Source organism: Vidua macroura, chromosome 11 (genome assembly GCF_024509145.1).
Source record: "Vidua macroura isolate BioBank_ID:100142 chromosome 11, ASM2450914v1, whole genome shotgun sequence".
NCBI lineage: Eukaryota > Metazoa > Chordata > Aves > Passeriformes > Viduidae > Vidua > Vidua macroura.
In genome coordinates, this window is record NC_071581.1 from 19,198,120 (window position 1) to 19,220,174 (window position 22,055).

The 22,055-nt window shown below is 39.6% G+C and overlaps 1 protein-coding gene across 5 annotated transcripts in view; it reads left to right on the forward strand.

Moving 5' to 3' along the window:
• The window catches only part of CDH13 (cadherin 13), a 748,238-nt gene that overhangs the window by 298,059 nt on the left and 428,124 nt on the right, over positions 1-22,055 (forward strand). For all 5 annotated transcript variants that reach the window (XR_008438903.1, XR_008438901.1, XR_008438902.1 and 2 more), the window contains exon 7: positions 12,516-12,694. Coding sequence is in view for 2 of the 5 variants with exons in the window: in XM_053987830.1 (XP_053843805.1) it covers positions 12,516-12,694 (179 nt within the window). In the remaining 3 variants the exon portion in view is untranslated. The remainder of the gene's footprint in view (positions 1-12,515; positions 12,695-22,055) is intronic.

Here is a 22,055-nt window from a genome sequence, read left to right on the forward strand (position 1 = left end):
GGGGTGGGGTTTGGAAGTCACTGGTCTTGCCAAAAGTCAGGGAATTGATGTGGTAGGAGTTCTGTGATCCTCAACCCTTTGTTTGTATAAATATAATAATTTATTGATGATCTAATTATGAAGTGTGTGGCAGGGTCAGGGATGGACATGAGCAGACACCTCAGAGACAAAAACTCTGACTCAATCCCTGAACTTGTTGATTGCTGGCGAAATTTACAGCTCACATCCCTAGAAAGTAGGATTTCATATAAGTTACTGGGAAAACAAACAAATAAATCACAGGGTTTTGAAGTCAAATATTTCTTACTTGATTATTTAACTGAAGTGTTGCATGGAAGAAATGCACTCAAGCTCTCAGGGATTCGTGCTCTGAAGGTTGATATAATTTGGAATTTTCATTCTTCCATACATTGAATCAGGGCTCCACTCAAAATTACAAAAGAACTGAGGTTGAAGAGAAACTCTGTGACTGTTTGACAAATGGTGTTTACACATTGCCTTTGAACTTTGTGGTATATTGGTATTGACATTTCCAGCTCTGGAAATGGTGAGGGCAAATGTCAACAGGGAACCCGAGGCAGGAGCACCTGTGTCTGCTCCCAAGTCCTGTTTGCCTTCCAGTTTACTCCAGACAGGGAAAGGGATGGCTGGAATGGACACTCACCTGTGATGGTCCATGCAGGGCATCCCTCACACAGGCCAGACCCACCTTCTCTTCTCCCCAAGAGAAAAGATTTCATTGAAGCCTGAGTTGAAAACTTGAATTTTAACTGTGTTCAGGCTGAGGGGTGTGGAAAAGTACCCAGTGGAGAACTAGAAGTTTGAAAATTGGAAATCTTTTCCTGGGTCTCCTTTCTTAGGATGATTTGGCACTGACTGATGCTTGTTTCCTTTTTGCTCAAGAAGGAATATGTGCATTTATAAATATACTTAGCAAGCCTGTGACTTAATGACCCCATATTTGCACACAGCTCCACAAATCTTTATGATATCTTAAGTACCCAATTGCAGGCAGTGATATATCATGACCTGTTCTGTGCTTAATTATTAATTTTACATTAAGGAGTTTCATAGTCAATATTTAGATGGTTTATGACATACAGAAGCTTTTCCATGCTCATATTTTCTTTGCAGGGACATAATGTAGCCCTTTCAGTACTAAATCAATTACACACCGACTTAAAATAACTTGATTTGCTGCTTGAGGTCCCTTCCTAACAAGATGCATCAGTTCTAAGGGAATAAAACCAGGGATATCTTGGCCTGCTCTTAATCCTTGCAGGGCTCCACTTAGCAGGGGTTGAGTGCCAGTGCAGGTTGTAAAGTTGTGCAGGAACAAAGTTTGTAAAGAACAAAGTTTGTAAAGAACAAAGATCCCTTCAGCCCTAAGCAGTCATGAGATGGGGAGAGAAAGGGTTCTGGAGTCTGTGGTACCAGAACAAAAGTAAAACAGAACCATTTTATTCTAACCCTGCTTTCCACTCCTGTAGTAGTGGGCAGAATTAATGGGATTGTATCACATCTTTTAAGTGTCCTCTCAGATTCAGATTTCACCCAGAATGAACCACTTGTAAGGATGCTTTATCTCACCTTTCCTAAATTTTTTATGTTAGAATGGGATGAACTGCATCCAAAACTGCCAGTCCCTCTTTAGTGACTATAAAAAAGACTGGATATCTGAGCCTAAAATGGTTGTAAATGAGTAAAAGTAATCACACTTGCTGAACTAAGTGATTTAATCAATGACTTAATTCAGGAAAGAATATCAGGATCCCTACTGAAAATATATATCACAGACCCCAAATTGTACTCTTGTTACAAACATGGATGGTTTTGAAACCTGTGATTTATACAAGATAGTTTCAAAGGCCTGTTTTAAAATCACAGAGCACACTCTTGCAGCATCTGAATCATTTATTAAATTCAGCTATCAGTGGCTTTAAAATATAATTTAACCAAAAAGATCATTTGAAGAAGGGCTGCAAAGATTTCTACGTGCAGCTACTTTAGTCTCAAGATGGGGAAAAAGGCAGCAAACAATTCCATCTTCTCTTATTGCTCTTAGAGAATGAGCTGTGTGGACTTGATTTAAAGGCTGACCAACTTGAAGTGCAGGTTCCTGGGATAACTGATGGTGTTTATCCTTCCTCCTGTGGACTCCTTTACAGTGGGAAGCTGTTGAACTGGGTTCAGGAGAATGCATGAGGGAAGAATGAATCCTTTTTAAGGATATCTTTCCAACACATGCTTCATGATCCTCACTAAGGATTTGTTCCACGCTTACTTTGAGACCTTAAAAACAAATCTTCCACTTCTGTTTGTAGTTCTAATAGGAATTACTGCATCTGTGATATGATTTATCCAGAAAAGTGCAATGCACTTAATGCAATTCTCTGAATCAAGAACTGGGAGCAGTTGCCCAGTTTATTTATTGGGTCCAGCAGTGAAGTCCATTATGAAATATTGTTCAGGCAGGGTGAATTTAAATAAGTTCAACAGGGAAGACACTACAAGCCCAACCAAATAATTTATCCAGGAGTTCAGCTGCAGAAGGGGGTGAAGAAAAACAAAACTCACCTAAAAAGATCCTGTATTATGATGGAAACACTTATCCCTCAGATAAAAACTCTCAGATGTTTAATAGATCAAATGGCTGGGACTTGGCGATGAAATCAATACAAAGATGAAATAATACATCAGAATTAAGTGTGTGCTCTGGCTCCTGCAGAGGAAGATAGAAGCCTTGTGAGATGATTTGCCTCCTCATTAGGACACCTGATTCTCCTTTCATTAGCACTGCTTTTGTAATATTGAAGTACCCTTGGCTCATCTGGTTAATTTTGGATTGATGTAGGCGCTGAGAGCCCCAGTGGCAGACTCAGGGGTAACAGGGCTGGGTGTTTCACTTCTATTTCCACTTTGTAATTTGAGATTAAAGCACAACCAGTTCATATTAGTTAACAGGCAAAGAGTAACGATGAGAACTTCCCAGGTGCAGTAATTGCTGAAGTCTGTGGTGCTGTGTATTCATAATCCTACATCCATATGAAAAATTGGATACTTGTGTAAATTGCTGGTAGCAAGAAGGGAAAGGATCCAAAGTAGAAGAGGCACAAAAAAAAAAAAAAAAAAAAGGCACAGATCATCCTTTTGTTTTCTCTTTCATTTCACATATATTGAAGTGGGAAACTGGGGAGATAAAAAGGGAATAAAGGCAATGTAATCCTAATACCTAATACAGACCATCAAGGTCAATCCTGTATTCCACAACCTCACCTAAGATAAATCTTTGCTTTAGTAGTGCTGGGCTGAATTAGATCAACAGAAATTCTGGCCCCCTGTCTTAAAAAGTGTTTCCAGTTGGGGAAGATTGACCTTGCACTAATAGATCTTTTTAAAATGTAATATTATCACTTTTTAATCAGGAAGGATGCCAAGGTACCTTACTTGGACATAGAAGAATAGTGCAAAGTGATTTCTATGAAGTAATGACGTGGTTTTGATTAAAGCCCACTGAGACAGGGGAGTGTAATTGCTGCCTTTCTTATATTTGTAAGTCAGTCAATTCCTTTACAAAAGTAGGTAATTTATGGAATGAGATCTTCCGTCTGTGAGTTGTGGCCCTGATCAAAAGATTATTGAAATCAGTGAAAATGTTCCCTTCTTAGAAAAATCTCTCCATTCTGTTGTTGTTCTGGAACAAGTCCTAATGCAGAATATACACACAGAGTGTAGCCTGGGCTTCTTATTACCCATTTCTCATGGACTGTAATTTTTACTGTTTTAAAAAAAATAGGCACTTAGTGTCCATACATTACACTGTTTTATTTTGAGGTTTTTTTCCCATTTGGAATAATTTGTTGTTGGAATGAAAGGAAAAATATATTTCTTATTTTCATTATGAAGCATTATTAGATTTGAATATACTCCTGATTTAAAACACACTGCTGCTCCCTCCCTAGCAGTGCCCCAAGTTTCCTTTCCAAAGGACACTGCTGCTGTGAAAGGCTTGTGGGATAAGATATACCTGGGCTGTTTAAGAACTGGGAAGTGCAGCTTGGTCTCCAAATTCAGTCTTTCCTGGCTTGATGGATGTGAACTGGGTTCCCAGTGATCAGCAGTGTTTTGTTTGAGAAGGATTTGTACTTGGTTCTGTTGCCATTCCTGTAAATACTCAGAATTCTAATTCTGCTTGACCTGGATGGAGACAAGGTAAAAGTGGCTTTGAAGTGAAAGATGGTCAGTTCCCTCCCAGATTTTCAGAATGCAAATAATTGTCAATCTTTTTTTACTAATCTAAGCAAAGTCTCTGAAACCTCTATTTTCTTTTCTACATTTATCTTGATTAAGAATGCTACCCTGCTTAGAGGTTGGGAGAAACTGGATATTAGCTTTTTTGGAGGAGAAAGTTAAATGATTAATCTAATTTTTTCCTGGTTTATTTCTTGTCATGAAGTTTAGGGGAAGCTTTCTACCATATTCAAGAGGTAATTTCTCATGGGTATTTCTGGATATGAAAATTACATCAGGCTTTATTTATTTGTATGACTTTAAAAATTGCTGCCTATTAACAATTTGAATTGCTCTGGCCAGAACTTTACCCCCCAGAAAAAGAGGGAAGGATAAAGAATGGGAAACTATCAAGGAAAAGGTAAAGAAAAGCGGAAAGAAAACATCTGGATTATAAAACAGAAATAAGTGCAGAATATATATTTTTAGTAAGCTCTCTGCTTACCCTTGACTATAAAGTTTGCATCTGCATTTAAACAGCTTACATACGCCTGAAATCAAATTTGAATGATTGCAGGCAATTCCAATTTTACATGGGACCTGGGAAAGCAGCACGGTGCAGCATGTGGGTTGTGAGCATCTCTGACAAAAAGCTTCAGCTGTCAGTGATGCCTGGTGAGGGCTGACCTAGAACAGAGACTAGATGGAGCTAAAGAATAAAGCTAGGATTGATTAAAAGGATCTCCTCCATGGATCCACCTTGGGCAGCACCAGAGCCCAGTCAGGGCTGCACCCAAGAGGAACCAAAATGGTCCCAAAATGCACGAGCGCTCCCGGGGGCTCTCACTGGGATCAGCTCTGCTCCATTTGCACCTTGCAGTTCATTGTCCCATCCCAGCTTTAGCCCAGGCACTCCCATCCTGCTTGTTTTTCTCTCTCCAGCCCACGCTGTTTGTGCTCCTGGGCCTGAGGTTTGGATCATTTGTCCTTGGTGCCCAGCTGGAGCAGGAATTGTTTTGTGTCCCTGCTCTGTGCAGAGATCTCACCATCACCTCATATGAAGCTCAGACCCACACACCAAAGCAGCACAGAGTGTGAAAAATAGAAAAGCTGAAACCTGAGGCATCATCAGGCAGTTCAGATCAAAGGGCTCAGTGACTGAGCAGGGCACTTTGGGCAGGGGTGTTGGGCTTTTTACCTCTGCTGGTTTGAAAAAAGGAGAGGAAGAGCTCAGGACTCTCCACTCTGCCCTGGGGCAGCTGTGGCCTGGAGCTCAGCTGGCACTGACCAAACTCCTCTTGGGCTTTGGGCTGCCTTTCTGCAGTGTTGGCCAAATGCACCTGTGGTGATGAGCTACACAAACATTCTGGAAATTTCTCCATCTGACCTCTCAGCAAAGATGCCTGTGTATGTTTTTTGAGAATGCTCCTGCCTTGTTTTCACGGCGTTGATTTTCATGATGTTTAAATGTCTCATCTAGTCTCTTTTTGCTGTGATTTTCCTGATTGATTTCTAGTGCTAGTCAAACTCCAGAGAGAACGTGGGCCCTTTGTGTTTGTCATGCCTGGGGCTGAATCTTGCTCTTTGTATGTTGAATAGATATTCTTTCACTCATAAATCACTGCTCTGTCATGTCTGCCTGCTGCGAGATGTTCAATGCATACCATCATTTACATTAAACCATTTACTTCAAGAGAATGTGTTATATTGCTTTATGAATTATGTGATCTGACACATAAGATTATGTTATGAATTGGCACTTAGAATATTAGAACAGTGGGACGTTTTATAGCTTATGGTCATGATCCAAGAAGTAATTCATGCCTTTTCTTAATAAACTTTGCTGGTCAAAAGGGAAACAGACATGAGAGTGTGACATTTTTACTTAGGGAGAATCCTGGTTAAGAAAAAATCTTTGGTGATTTGCTTAAACCTGCAGCCTCTTCATATCTGGAGGAAGAATATTGGTTTTTTTTCAGCTGCATCTCCATTGTCCTAAGTCCTCTTTTACTAAACTTGCAATTCCCAGTCCATCTGGAGAGACTGTAAATGAACAAGAGTGAAAGATTCCCTTGCCTGGGCAAGGAAGAATTGTTTGCTGAAGGGGGAACAGTGATGAGTGGAACTGAGGGAGCTGTTGAGGGGAAGGCAGAGTTATAGTAGGTCTGTTTTAGTGATCCCTCTAAAAGATATCATCTTATCCATTCAGGGGATGAACTTTTGGACAGCACCAGATAGGAAATGAGACTTCATTGATTTTACTCCTCATGCAAATACCCGTTTCATGCTATCTGTAGTCTATAAGACAAAAGCCTTCATGCATTTTTTTTAATTTTTTTTTTTTTTCCTTTGTGTGTGGGAAAATGCACAGAGTCTAAAATGTAGGTTGTCTTGTTTGGGGATAATGAGTTTTGTACAACACAAAATCTGTGAAGGGGATCTTGGTGTTCTGAAAGGATAAATTACATTCTTCACAATTTTGTGTATCTGCACAAAACAGAGGTAAATTTCAGTATGAATATGCTACCACAAAATGTCATAACCTGGTGTGTACAGACAATAAACACAATTTGGGGATCCTTGGGGGGACTAACAATTTTCCATGCTTTCACCACACAGTTTTACCGTAAAGAAGGAAACACCCAGAGCACTGCAGTCAAAATACAACACACCAAAGTAAGATCCATGTCACATAACTCCAGTTAATGCAAATTCCCTTACTGACATGTCATAGATCAGTGTCTGGCCTGGAGCAGAGAATGAATACCTGAGAGCTCTTCACATTGTTCTCACAGTGTGACAGTGGCTGCAGTGTGGCTGGGGACAGGACTGTGTATAAGTCATGTTCCAAACATCCCAGGAGTGAATAATTCATTCTGCCAAAACAACTGTGCTGTTCCTGGGGAAAAAAGGTTAAATACCAGTATTGCTAAAGGTTGACCTGCCCATACATCTTCTCTGTTCTGTCATAACATTCAGCTGGGAATGTCCCATTATTTCTTACTCAATTTATATGCTTCTGACTGCATTAGCTCTCTAGAGATAGTAACAATTCTTGACAGTTCTTCATCTCTACTTAATATTTTGTGTACTAGGAGAAGTTTGTTTATTATTCATTTCAGAGCTGACAGTTCACCAGTTCACCCTTCCAGTCCTGCTGGCTGCAGTGCAGTGGCATTCCCAGAGTACTGCTCAGTGATGCCATCCAATCTAGAGTTTAAAAGAACCTGCCAAACATCTAAATAGAAAATGTGAGGAAGCCCCATGGTGGAAAATTATTGCCCTATACAAATATATGATATGCTCAAAGCCTGAACTCAGTGATTCTTACTCAATGTCTTCTTTATTGAGCAAGGCCTTGAAGTTTTTAATGATACACATAATTGCAATTCAAACACCCTTGATTGGAACCATAATACACCTTTCTTCTTATATTTGTTTTGCTCCCCTGGGGCCTTTTTTCTGAAAGTACAAAATGATAATCAAACATGTAATTAGTTATGATGAGAACATTGTCAGGAGGGCTTCCTGCTTTGTTCCAGTTTCTGAAAGTTGGGCTCTAGAGATATAGGTAACCCTCTTCATTTCTTCCTTCTTCATCCCATTTTTTACTCTTTGTCCTCCTTCTTGGGTTAAAATAGCCGTACTTCTGGAAAATGTAACACTCTGCAACTGACTGTTATCAGGTACAGAGACACAGCTGAACTCGTGGAGAAGGTGGAAGTACAACTCTTCAGAACAATTATGTTAATTAAGACAATAAGCCTTTCCCTTTCTGTAACAATGTAGAAAACATTTAATGTACTGAATATACAGTGGAGAACCACAGAAAGAGTGAAAATCAGCTGAGAAAACTCCATGGTGAAGTTCTTGACCTCTGTAGCTCTCATAAAGTTAAATTTTTGCAGTCCTTAAACTGGTTAAAATTTTATTGTTGGTCTTCAAATTTAGTCTTCTCTTAAGGCTGTAGGCTTGAGACATTTGTTCACATTTCATCAGGCTAGAAATAACCCTCACTTCCACTCCTCTCCAGTCCTTCTTTTAAACCCAGCATCTGCATATAGTAAATAAATAAAAGTTCAGTAGTAATGTTCTCTTGGCATCTTGGCAGAAAAAAGAAAGAAAAGGAAGGAAAAGAAAAAAAAGAGTGAGACAGGTTATTGGAGGTTATTAACTAAATACCAAAGAGATTTTCCCAAGAAACCCTCTGTTCCAATCACTCCAAAACCGTGCATGTGTTAGATTTTACTTCTTGGTTTCTAAGGGGAGATTTTGCCAGTATTTTCAAATAACCAACACATTGATAGCTGCAGCCTCTGGAGCAATGGCCTGTGAGTGGGATCTGGGTCTGGCCACGAGCAACTCTGGGAAGTGCAATGGGAGGTTCTGAGTGATTCTGGGATTTCTGAGTGATTCTGGGATTTCTGAGTGATTCTGCCCAGAAAGTGTGGCAAACAAAGCCTGAATATTGATTGCCACACACCAAGACACAAGTGCAGCTTTCCTGGGAGGGTTTCCTCCATGGATCTCTGCGCGTCATTGGCACAAGGAAGAAGCTGCTGATTTTGCAGACATTCCTTCCCCAGCCTGATAAGTTTATGTGTATTGTTTAACATGATAATGTAGCAAGCTGTTGTTTTGTGGTTTGAAAGCCAGCTGCATTTGATTGATGCCAGGAATGGAAGTGTTTGTAAAACGACACTGAATAAGATGTAGTCAGTTTATGGGCCTGGGGAAATGAATCTTTTATGAAGAATAAAAGTTTATGATGAAGGAGAAATACTGAAGTGTACACCTTGAATGAAGCTCTTTTGGACTGGATGTCTGTTGCAGAGCCTTTCAAAACATACATTTGGGCCACCTTACTTTTAAGAAGGAGATCTCTACATAAACATTATCCTTTGTGGTGGTCCGATCCCAATTTGTCATTTATGTTCTCTCTGTGGACACTTCAGTTAGGATAGGGAATTTCTTCCCTGGAAATCTAGCTATTAGACTTCTCCAAGGTCTAATATTCCAGGTGTATGTTTTAACTGCTGGATTAAAGCTCTTGTGGTTTTTGAGGCATCAGCCACAAATATGAAGCACATGAGGGGTGCAGTTTTCTGTATTGATTTCCAAACAAAAACCAAATAAAACCTCTACTAATACATAACAACATCTAAAGACAACCCCACATTTTATGTGCATTTTTTACACATAATGAGGACTTGTGAGAATAGAATAACTTTAAAATTAGATTTAAATTCCACTTCGATGGTAGCCAGAAACCAATGCCAAAAAACTTTTGAGAGAAGAAGCGTAGAAAAAAGATGTATCTAATTCTCTCCAGCTTTCCTCCTGGAGCTGGCATCTCTATGCAAAAAGAATATAAAATTCTGCTAATCTGAGTTGCTGGAATTCTTATCTGTATGCACCAAAGGATTGATTGCAGGGAACAAGATAATGTCTAGTGAGTTGAAAGGTTAAAGAACTGCAGCTGGCAAATCAGAGCCAGATTCAGCCATTGTGTTAAGCCAGTTCTATGCCAGAGTAATGAGAGATTAGGGGATTTACATCAGATCTTAAAATTTACATGTGCCTTCCACTGTTTTATCATCAGAAATATTTCAGTAGGACAACTGTATAAATAGGATTTCTATTTGAATATATATATTTGAACATATATATATATATGTTTCTAAACCTCTGCTGAGCATCAGCTCATCTAATAGATTTATAATAATAGCAACCTTGTAGTCATTCAAAATGTTTTCTACTGTACTTGAGTATGGCATCATATTAAAGTGCATTCTTCAGGAAACCATTGTGTACTGAAATACATTTAATTTCACATGAACTTGGGCACTCTTAAAGAGATTTGCCTTAGTTCTTATTTATTTCACTGAAATCTTGTGATTGGGAGATCCTTGTGAAACATGTTATCTAACATTGATACATTAAAAAGTCTTCTGAAAAATGTGACAAATTTCTAAAAACAGTACATTATCCTGTACTTGTGAAAAGAGGGTGAATCTTAACTCTTCAAAAAAGAAAGCAGTTCTTTTCTGTCTTTTCTTCTCAATCAGTCTCACACAAAGTAGGTGAAAATATCAGGGCTGAGATCTTGTAACACTGGAAAACATGGCATGGTATCCAGTGGTAAGCTTCTTTTTGAGCTGTCTGACCTTTAATCACTGCTGAATAAAACCAACATGCTGTCAGGGCTCTGCTATTTTTCTCAAGGGGGTAACTCTGCCCGAAGTAGCAATGAAATAAAACCTTTGAGAGCTTATATTCAAGGTCACTACAAGAAGAGGCAACACTCTGTACTCTGGGAACTACAACAAAAGGAGAAAAAAGAAAAGAAGAAATGTATCTAAACAAGCCAGTTGAGTTTGTTTAACAGTGTCAAACAAACAGTTTTTATATCAACCTATAACTGAGACTGGGTTTGTTTTGATTTTTACCATAATATTTCATTTTTATTCGATTTTTTAAACCTAAGACCTTCAGAAAGAAGACAAACTCACTGTACATGAATGATACATATTTATTTTATTGAGGAACTTGCAATCTAATGTCTTGGGCCCTGTCTGTATCAAGTTTTATCCTCCTGTAGTCATTTTGCCACAGAAGTCTCTGTGAATACTGAAAACTGATGCTATGGTCTTACAGACCTATAAAGAAATGAAAATGCTGTATTTAAAATGTGTTGATCATGATAGTTTAAAATAATACTTGCCCAGTCTGTGGGGAAAAGAGAAGGTGAGCTCCTACAGAGGAATTAACCTGTAGCAAAGAATTATGGCTCACTCTGACACTCACAGGAGATAATGGTGACAGTGCAAAGTTACTTCAATGGAAATGGTGTAGATCATGGAATCTGATAAATTGCTTCAGTTGGGATTTTTAGGCCAAAGACTGGATCCCTTTCTAGATTTCTTACTTTATAGTTTGCTAATGTCTCACACTAATCTGTTACTTAACATTGATTCATTATTGAAATGAATTTATTGATTTGATCATGGCTTTTTTGTTATTTGGTAGAATCTCAGCTCAATATTACCAGAAATGCTTAATCTTGCTGTGACCACATATTATTTAGTTAGATTGCTTTTTAAACTAATGCTTACATTTACAATGACAGATGAACTGATGAAGAAATCATTTTGGTCTAGGGGTAAGCATCTCACAGTTCAGCCCAGGCATCTCATTGTGCCCTTTCTTTGTTTCTTTGTTTCTCAGTGTACTGTACAAAGCTGATAAAATGCTGACAGAATTTTGCAGCCTCTGGGCTGCCTGTCTTGGGGAGAGGAAAATCCTTGATCCAGGGATGCAGGATGTGCTCCCCTCCTAAGCACAGGACTGTTCTTCGATCCTCTCTCTAAACTGTGATAAAGAAACAGAGTGAGGTTTTTCCTCTGCACAGCATTTAGGAACCTGTGCAGGGAATTGCATTTCCCTTATTGCAATCTCCAGCAGAACTGTTTGCTCAGGGAATTTCCTGTCAGGGAAACCTTCAGCACAGAAGGACAGTGGGGCAATAAAGATGGGGGGCTTATTGTTGTTCATAAAATAAGCTCATAAATTTGTACAAATTGAAATTAGAACGATGTAGGCTTTAATAATTACAACATTTCTTATTGACAGACATGACATCCAATACATTTTGAACTGCAACACTTCACCAGGCAAATAGAGAGCTGTTATTTCAATATTGTTGTTTTCATTGTAGCCACCTGAGGATTTTCTGTCTGCAGAATTTAAAGTGGAAGAGATACATCTGTAGTTCATTTAGTGAAATGCAGTTACTATGGATGTCTTCAAAGCACAGAGATACGAGTCTTCTATTGGCTGAGTAACAAATACTCACTCTCTACAACTCCCTGAGAGGTGGCTGTGCTCAGGTGGCGTTGGGCTCTTTCTCCAGGCAGCACTGACAGAACCAGAGGTCACAGTCTCAAGCTGCACCAAGGGAAATACAGGTTGGATATTAGGAAAAAGTTTTTACAGAAAGGCTGATAAAGTTCTGGAATGGCTGCCCAGGGAGGTGGTGCAGTCACCATCCCTGGATGGGTTTAAAACAAGCCTGGATGTGGCACCGGGTGCCAGGGTTGAGTTCAGGTGTTGGGGCTGGGTTGGACTCGATGATCTTGAAGGTCTCTTCCAGCCTAGTTAAAAAAACAAACAAACAAACAAAGGTAAAGATAATAGGAACACAAGTGCAACCTAAATATCAGGTGGAGTGCTCAGTTTGAGAGGATTTTTTGCTCAGTGCCTGCTGTGTGTGCCCCTTTCCCCAGGAACCACGGTGATGCGCATGGCAGCGTTCGACGCCGACGACGCCAGCACGGACAACGCCCTGCTGCGCTACAACATCCTCAGGCAGACCCCCACCAAACCCTCCCCAAACATGTTCTACATCGACCCAGAGAAGGGAGACATTGTCACAGTGGTGTCCCCAGCGCTGCTGGACCGGGAGGTGAGTGAGCACTTTCCTCTCTCCAGTCCCACATTTTAATGGTTGTGCCTCTAATCTTCTGGGGTGTGAGAAGAGGCTCTGGGTGTTGTTGTGTGGGGATTCAGGTGCTCGCTTTTGAGGGCGCTCATTTCTTCTAAGAATTTTTTTTTTTATTTCTTACTTAGACCTAAGAAGTTCTAAGCTCTGATCAATGTTTATGAATCTAGTAGTTCATAATTTCTGTGCAAGACATTTAGTGCTGGGTGGTGAGAAAGAAGATTTCAGGATTAAATGGACTTCAATTTAGAGTTAGTAATTGACACCCAGAGCTAATTGTGCATATAGCTCACTCTGAGGTTATTAGTATAGTGCTCTATATCTTTCCTAGAATATTTTTATGAGTGGACTTAATGATCTGATTAGCTTGGTGTACCCCATAGCCAAAAAAAGGAAATACAAGAAGGGGTAGGGAAAGAACAGGTAATTCTCAGGTGGCTTTAAGGTGAATTGCCATAATACCAAAATCTATGCTTATAACACATCATTAACATTATGAGAGCATAAATTGATGGCAAAGAAAGCTTAGGTATGATCAGTTCATGTTCAGAAGATAATAAAGTAGAGCCAATCTGTTAATCCAAAGGTTTAGATACCGGAATATATAAAATCTTGGCACCAGAAAGAGTTACTCTATAAATCACAATTTCCTTTGATGAAGTAGCCCTGAGTGCTCTTAGATTCTTGGAGACATCCAAATTCTGTTCTTGCAGGATGTTTCAGGCGTGTGCTGAGTCACTGAGCTTGTTTTCTAAGTTGATTAGACTCGGGATTGTCCAATATTCTCAATATTTGGCACATTATTTTTCATTTTACCAGGTAAAAATGCTGCCCATACACTTCCCTTTCTAGGTGGGTGGGTTTTTTCTACAGGCTTTTCCAACAGCAAATATTTCATGGGTAAATCAGGCACAGATACCAGGCACACAGTGCAGTAAAACTAAGGGTAAAACTAATGTCTGGGTCTGAATGTCTGTGTTTTTAAGCTTAAAGAGATTCTAACTTTATTCATGTTTGGGTGGCTGGCCACAGAATGGTGCCCAAGTTAAAGCTTATAAAATCACTACCTTTTCTCCCCTCAAGTTTCCCTTCTAAATTCATCGTTTCAGTTCAAAACCTTTTTACTGTTTTCTAAAGACACTTTTAGGTATTTTTATTCCTCATAGATAACCATTCTCCAGATTAAACCAATTTACTCAAAATTAGAAAATCAATGGAAGGGAATGAGCATGGCTGCTTTTCCCAGTGCCTTCCAAAGGTCACTGGTGATTCATGAAATAATGATGCTGCCTCCATGCAAGAAACCTGGCCTCAGTCAGATGGGTGTTATGGCTGGATAGTATATCCTGAGAGCAGGATCTGAATGCCTCATGATTTTCAATCATCACCAATTTCATACCTTTACTTTGAAGGTGACATGACAAGCTGGGATCTGTTGAAATTCCAGAGCAATTTTTATTGTTCCAAATCTGAGTGGTTTACAGGACAAAATGTGTGGTTGTGTACAATTTTAACACTAAAATTAAGTATGATCTGCTGTTAAAATCCAGTCTCGCTTTGTCTGGTCAGAGGAAAGGCTTTGGGAAAAAGGATGTTTATCTTTTCACAGTCATCTTTGTGGGTTCAGCCTCTTCCCCTTCCTGCCCAAATGTCTTGACTAGAAACTGGTGGCCAGGCCTCCTTTTTCAGATCTGTGGCATTGCCATTCATGGTCAAAGAAGATTAATAACTTCTATTTTTAACCATAATTGCAGCTTTTAGAGACAAGCAGCCTCATGTTTTTATTCTGAAAAAAAAAATCTGGGTACCAATTTAATATTGATGTAATATAAATAGCACTTCTGTATTTCTGTGTGGCTCATGAAATTGAATTATTATAAAAAATTGTCTGTGTGAGGTGGGGACAGAGGGGAGTAAAATGAGGAGGAGGAAATGTCTGAGTAGTTTAGGAGGAAGAAATGTCTGACTGGGGAATTCTTGCTTGGGGAATAAGGTGTCTACCCATCACCAGGTTTGGATGAGTGGCTTTCTGGAAAGGTGTTGGGCTGGAGGGAGCACCATGTGCCATTCCTCTGCAGGATAACTGCTGGTATTAATGCCCTTTTACTGGGAGCCTGTGTAAATCCTAAATGTTTTGGCCCCTTGTCACAATCTCACATGAAATGTGTTGTAGAAACATGGGAGGAAGAAGTGTTCCTGAAAGCCTTGCTAGAAGGTGTGAAACACAAGCTGGAGGTTGAGGACAAAATCCTCATGAAGGAGAATTTGTGAGTCAGGAATGGTTTTATCTGAGCAATTCTTATCTTGACTTTCTTGGCACCTCAGAGCACAATGTGCTATAGTAGACACACAGAGGAAGCAGCAAACCCTTCTATCAGCTTTTCCACTGCCTGGAAAAGAGAATGGATGTTGAGAGCAGCTCAGCTGATCCTGTTTGATGACTGGAATTTGAGTCAGCAGCGTTTCCAGGTGTAGCTCATGGATGTACACGCAGCCTTTGTATAGCAGTTGAGGGGAAAGTGAGATTGTGCTGGGGAATTCCACAGCCCAGACACTGCAAAAACTGGTCCTGGTGAATGTGATTATTCATGATTTCCAGTTCCAGCCTGCAGCTTCTCCTAGGTTTTACTGAAAACTTTCACTGTCTGTGATTGTAGGTGTGCTCTTTAAAATTGTAGCAGCCCTAGACACCAATTAAGAAGCTGAATTAAAGTAAAAAATTCTCTAGGATGGACATGGAGAAAACTGCTTTTCATCATTAATGTGATTATGCACCAGAGGTTTACATGAACTCTTTCAAAGCATGTTAGAACACTGACTAAAATTAGTCCTGTTTTCCCTCTCTGTGTAACTTTTACCACTGCTTGGTCCGTGATGCTTTTGGGAAACTCTTCACTGCATTTAACACAAGTTAGCTGAATATAAATTGTTTGAGGGGTGGTTTTGGACTTTTCATTTTGTTTTGGTTTTGTTTTTTTTTTTTTTTTTTCATTTTTAGTATGATTTATTTCATGTCTGTGCATCAGAGGGAACAGGAGACTGAAGGTTTTGCCCAGTGGGGGAGACTGAGATGTGGACATAGAAAACATCTTGCAGGTTTTGCCCACCCTGGATAGTCCAAATTGTTTCTCCATGCTTCAGCATTTTCAGAAATGGAGCTATTGGCATAGCCTAGAAATTCTTGTTCCAGAGCAAAGAATCAAAATAAAGGCATTTACACTAAAATTAAATAAAGTTTGGACATCTAGAGAGCTCAGTCTTTAAATCCAGTGATGCTGATGGGAGATCCATTAGTAAGCATCTATGTTAACAATATTAAGAAACCAAAATGAAAGAATACTTTTATTTCTAAAGTATTATCAGGGGGAAAAAGTTATTTCTAAGGAGATACTTTCGAAATAAAATAAAATCCTTCTGTCCTGTCTGCACAAAAAGGGTGTGCAGGAACCCCCCAGACTCCATCCAGCAGGATGCTGAGGGAATGAGGGAATGCTTCCTGCCTCCAAGGAAACAGCACAGTGGAGGATTTGTATTTATACACCAGCAGATTTTTCAGTTATAATTTTTTTAGATTCAAAATTGTTTCCAAAAGTGCATGATCCTGGGGGTTTAAAGCAAAACTCAGGTAATTTCTCAAAGAACATCCATTTTCATTTTCAGAAGGCAGGTAAGGACACATTTTTGAAGATTAATGTGGCTTTTTTTTTTTTTTTTCTTGTGGGAGTTAGGCATCCTTGAATGTGTCAGTAATAAAGATTGAAGAGTGTTAGGGGGCAAATTGTACCTCCAGGTATCAGTTGGAGAATACATTTTGATTCATAAATTCAGAGGAGAAGGATGCCCTCCATCAAAATATATGGTCTAAATGACACAAAATAGAGCACAACAGGGAAAGAGAGTAAAAAAGCAAGAAAAACAGGGGGAGGGGAAGAAGTTGGAAGGAAACCTTGAGGAAATGTCTTAAATTTCAGGGATGGAGACTCCAGTTCAAAGTGACACTTCCCTGCAGTGAGAGGAAAATAATGCTCCTCATGTGCATAAGTGAAGAAAACACTTGTGGTCTTGTAGAATCAACTCTGAAATTTCCTTTATGGGTCAGGAATTGGGTTTTCTGCTTGCCCACAATGCTGTTTTCTCAGTGTTACAGACCCCTGTGCTCCATAGGAAAGCAACTGCAATTTGTATAAACTTCATGACTAAAGTACTAAAAGAAAGCTGTCACCACAGTTGCTTAAGTGAAATATTTACTTCTCACAGTTTGAGAAGTAACCTGCTTTTGCTTTTGATAGGAACTGCTGTGCTTAATTTGAGTTTGAGTTAACAAATGGTTTGAGCTGTCTGCTGCACGCTGATCTGCGTGCTGGCACACGTGGTTTTAAACACCTCAAGGAAACCAGTTCAAGTGTTCTGTGGTTGTGAGAGGCCCTGGGCTGGACTGGGGTGAGTGAAATGTGTGTTCTGCTGTGGGGATGACTCTGGTGGGCTTCACAAGCTCAGGAGGCAGCTGCTATGCTCTGTGACCATTTGAACCAATCTTGGCGCATCAATCTGTCAGGGTTTGAATCATAAATACTTTTCCCTCTCTTTATGACTTGGAAGAATGGAGCTGAAAGCTTTTAGCCACGAACTGTGAGAAAGCTGGGGTTGCATAAGCCCCCAGTGCTCGTGTTTGTGTGAACTGCCCACAATAACAAAGATGGTTTGGGGTCTGGAGCATCTCCCTGGTGAGGGGAGGCTGCAGGAGCTGGGCCTGGTTACTCTGGAGAAGGGAGGGCTGAGAGGGGATCCCATCAATCCTTACAAACATTTCCAAGGTGGGTGCCCAGAGAATGGTCCCAGACTCTTTTTGGTGGTGTTCAGCTGCAAGACAAGGAGCAATTGCCATAGAATTAAACAGAACAAGTTCCACCTCAACATGAGGAATAATTTTCCCTGGAGGGGGCAGAGCACTGGAACAGCTGCCCAGGGAGGGCATGGAGTCGCCTCTGGAGGCATCCCAACCCCACCTGGACACTTTTCTTGTTGAATGGAACAACATTCCTGCCTTGGCAGGAGCTTGGACTGGACAGTGTCCAGAGGTCCCAACCCTATTTTATGACTCTGCAACAGTTGGCTGAGCCTCCCCGTTAACCAAAGGCTCTTAAACCACACCTGCAGCAAAAAGCAGAGTAAAACACCCAGCCAGTGCATCTTCTGGCTGGGAGGGATGCACGGCTGTCCAGGTTTTCAGGTCAGCAGCAGCACACTGCTGGTGTGGAGCTGGGGCAGAAATGTTCTTTACAGCATGGAGCAGCTCTGCTGGCATGAGTAAATCACAGTGCTCAGGTCCAAAGGGCTTAACTTCTCTGAAGGGGAAAATAGAAAAATCTCGTCCACTTCTGCATGTGGAGACCACCCTTTTTATTAATATTTTCCCTTTTGGAGATAGGTGTCTTAAGCAGTCAATATACTTATTACCTACTCGATCTAAATGCAAATGCTGAACCAACAGTGCACTCTCATTTTTAATGAAAAGATATTAATCTTTTCAGCAAATGCATTCCACATTTGATCTTCGTATTAACCTCTAACATATTCATATTTACAGCAATTGTGGGAAAACATATACCTTGGAGCATATCAGCTCTGAGTTGGAATAATTGTGTCATTTTGTCTTGTCTTCTCTGACAGAATTCCCGCTTGGACACCTTTAACTTGTTTTGCAGTATGTAAATTCCAGAGCTGATCCTCAGTTTCTATGGTTTAAGGGGTTTTAGTAATAGATACAGCAATATATTTCTTTCTGCTTAAAATACAAGATAAACAAGCTATTCACCATTTCCCCTTAGTTAATGCATTTCTTACATTCTGGTTTCTGATGCTTGTAAAATAAGCAGCAGAGGGTCTTGAGCCAGAGAAAACTCATGGGCCTTTGGTCTCTTTTCAGAGAGTATTCCATAGCCCATTATATCTGAAATATTAGAAATGGGGAGAAAAAACATCTGCCAATTATAATGTTATTTACGGAAAAGTGGACAGAGAGATTATAAGTGCTTCTTAGTGAGATGTAAAATCATATTTAAAGTTAATTTTATGATGAATTTTTCAGTATTTGGGCTTAAATGCCTGCAAGTGAGGAAAAAAAATCTTAGTTTACCAGTAATTTTTAGTTTGATTCCTATTATGTTTTTGATGAGAAAGCTCATTAACCTGTTCTTGAATCTTGAAAGAAGCTGCGCAAAGGAGAAATAAAAGTCAAAATTATATGTCAAAATATGAGTAGTATGGTTCAGGTTACAAACAGGAAAAGCTCTTATTGAGGATATGTATGTTCTTTAAAAAATAAATCTGATCTGTTTGAAGCTGTAGTGGCAGAATTCCTACAAATCTTTCATGTCATTTTTAGATAATTTCTAATTTAATTTAACACATATCTTGATAGTCTGATAAAAAAAAAAAAAAAGAAAATTATCTGCCAATATTAGAACCAGAGTTTCTTTTCTGTAAAAAAAAAAAAGAGGGATGAGCATATCACATCAGGGATCCATTCCTGCACCATGCTGCTGTCTCCTCCTGGGCTGGGAATGCAGTACCCAGACCCCGAGGCAGATAAATCCCTGCATGGCTTTTCTTCCCAACACGGAGCACAAGGTGTGAGAATCCACATCTGCCACAAAGATGAGCAAACACATTTGCTGTCTTTGTGGATGAACAGCTCCCTGCAGAAGCTGCTGCTTGTACTCTGTGTTTTGCATTTACCTTTTCCCCTGGAACAGCCAAACCCTCTGGAGATGCCCCCAAATCCCCGCCTTGGCCCCTCTGTGTCCGAACTCTGGTTTGTTGGAAACAACTTTGCAGCTGGAATGCTCTGCTCATCACAGCCCCCAGGGCATCCTCCTGCAGCTCTGCTGGCCAGCACCCACCTCTAGGTGTTCTTTATGGTTTCACCCAATAAAGTCTGGGAGAATTCCTTGCCAAACTCTTTAACCTGGAGCTTGCAGGTGGGATAAATTGCCACTTAAAGGCAGAGCTTCTGCAAGGGCACTTCCTTCCTCTCCAAGGAGTCCCAAGATATCTCACAAAGGAATATTTTGCTTCTTGCTTTGTCTGTATTTCCCTCTGACAAGGAGGGAAGAAGTAACATTCCTGGTTCTTCATTATGGTCTTGGATTTATTTCTTAGGTGAGCTGCTGGCTTTTCATTCCCCAAGTGTGTTATGCACTCAGGAGATTCTGAGATGTTGATGGCTCCAACCATTATTTTAACTCTCATAGTTTGCTTCCTGGGAAAATTTCCACATTTCCCATAAGATGATGTGAATATGATTTTCCAAACCTGCAGCTCTCTGTAGCTGCACTAAGCAATATTTATATTCTCCCTCTGATGTTTTGGGTTAGGAGTTTGGGTATCACTACCTCCTGTGGCAGATAGTTTGCTGATCCTCTAGAAATGTCACTCATCCAAACATCCTGAGCTTCTCTGACACTGATGGATTGCCGAGAGATTTAAAAAATATCATTCTCAAGGCACTAACAAAGAATGACACAAAACATGATATCTGCTGCCCACATATTTTGAATAGAGGCTGATAATGGAAATGTCTTTTTTTTTTTTTTTTTTTTTTTTTTTTTTTTTGTGAGAGTTTTTTTATTAAAATAAAAAAAGAAAAGGGGAGGAATATTAGCTTTATGGATGTTGAGAGGTGAAAAATCCCACTGTGACAAATGGCTAAGAGGGGGAAAGAAGTGGTGGACTTAGAATAAGAAAGCCTCCAGTTGCAGGTTTTGCAGAGGAGCTGGTTAATTGCTAAATGGTTAATTGCTAAATGCTGACACATATTCTGCTAAGAGCATGGTGATCTTCAGTGTTCATCTATGACTGAAAATAGTAAAACTTAGAAATTCCAGGCTGAGGACACACCACACATTTTGTTGATGTTTGGGGCAGTGGTTTCAGTTCAGGGAGAGAGGTGGGTGAGTACATAAACAGAAAACCAAAAATTAATGTTATCCCTGTAGACTAAGAGGTGCCAAAAGGTGAGAAAAGTCTGAAAGATTCTCACTGGCAGTGTTTTTTCAGCCCTTGCTTGGGGCCAAGGAATATGACTCCAAAAGGTAGAAGGGCATCACTATTGATTAATCCAAGTTTTTCCTGAAAGTTTTCTGTTTCCAAACAATTTTGGCTGGCTGGACAAGATGAGCTTCCTACTATCGAAGCAGTGTGGAGGTAGAACAATTAATGCTTGGAAAAAAAAACCCAAACCTTTGGATATTTTATCTTTAAAGTCTGAGTTTTTACCACAAGTATCAATACTTTCAGAATGCTCAGTGCTGAAGAGAAGTTACAAGGAAAAAATCTGGAAGTGGTCAGCTTACAACCAGCATGAATCAAGTAGGGTTAGCACTGAAGATAAATGGAATTATTTCAAAGTCACTACAGGAATAATTGCTTAGTTTGGTGGAATTGCAGCTTGGAGTTCTTGAGACTCAACACGAGTTACCCCAGAGGTGCTGGATCTGATTTTTTATTTTCTTTTAACACGAAAAGGGTATCTTCAAATATGTAGGTGGTTATTTTTAGTTCTGCTAGGATAATTCCAATTTCCCAGTGTGTTATTTTGGGATAATTCCTCTAGCACCAATGGGATTTTAGTTTTGATTCCCCAAATGTCATCAGACAATAGACTCATCTTTGTCATTTTATTTTCACTTTCTTTTATCTTTCCTGTTTTCTTATGACTTTCTATTTTTAGAGTGCATGTAGCAAAAATCATTTAAAATATGCTGGTTTGTAGGAGATTGTATCTTAATGCCATCAATTGGGAAATTTCTTTCTCTCCAAATTCTACTCAAATTTAGCTCTCTTTTATGCTGGAGTAACTAATTACAATAACATTAATTAAATGTGTGTGTGTGTTCAGCTTTTAGTTTTCAGTCTATACTGTAGAGTTTTACAAAACTCTATTCAAGGTTAAAATAAACCCCTATTATTCTGCATGGATAACATTAATTTTTAGTTTTCTGTTTCTATTTCAGTGTATCAATTAAAAGGTAATTTGAGAAGGCAGAATGTGAATAAATATAATGAGTCATGTTAATCAAATTCTCCTCTGCTTCTCTTCTGGACTAGAGGATCCACTGATGTTCCACTTGTAAAACGTTCATGGAACTTTTTGCCTGATTGTTTTTAATTTTTGTATATTAAACAAATCTTAAAAATTGAAGTCTTAATTAAAATACAACTGTAACACCTTAGTGAGACAGTGGCTGCCTCTGAGTCTGTTTTCACTTGTAAATGTTGTCCCTTACACCCATATTGTGTTCACTGAAAAACCCTTCAGAAGGTC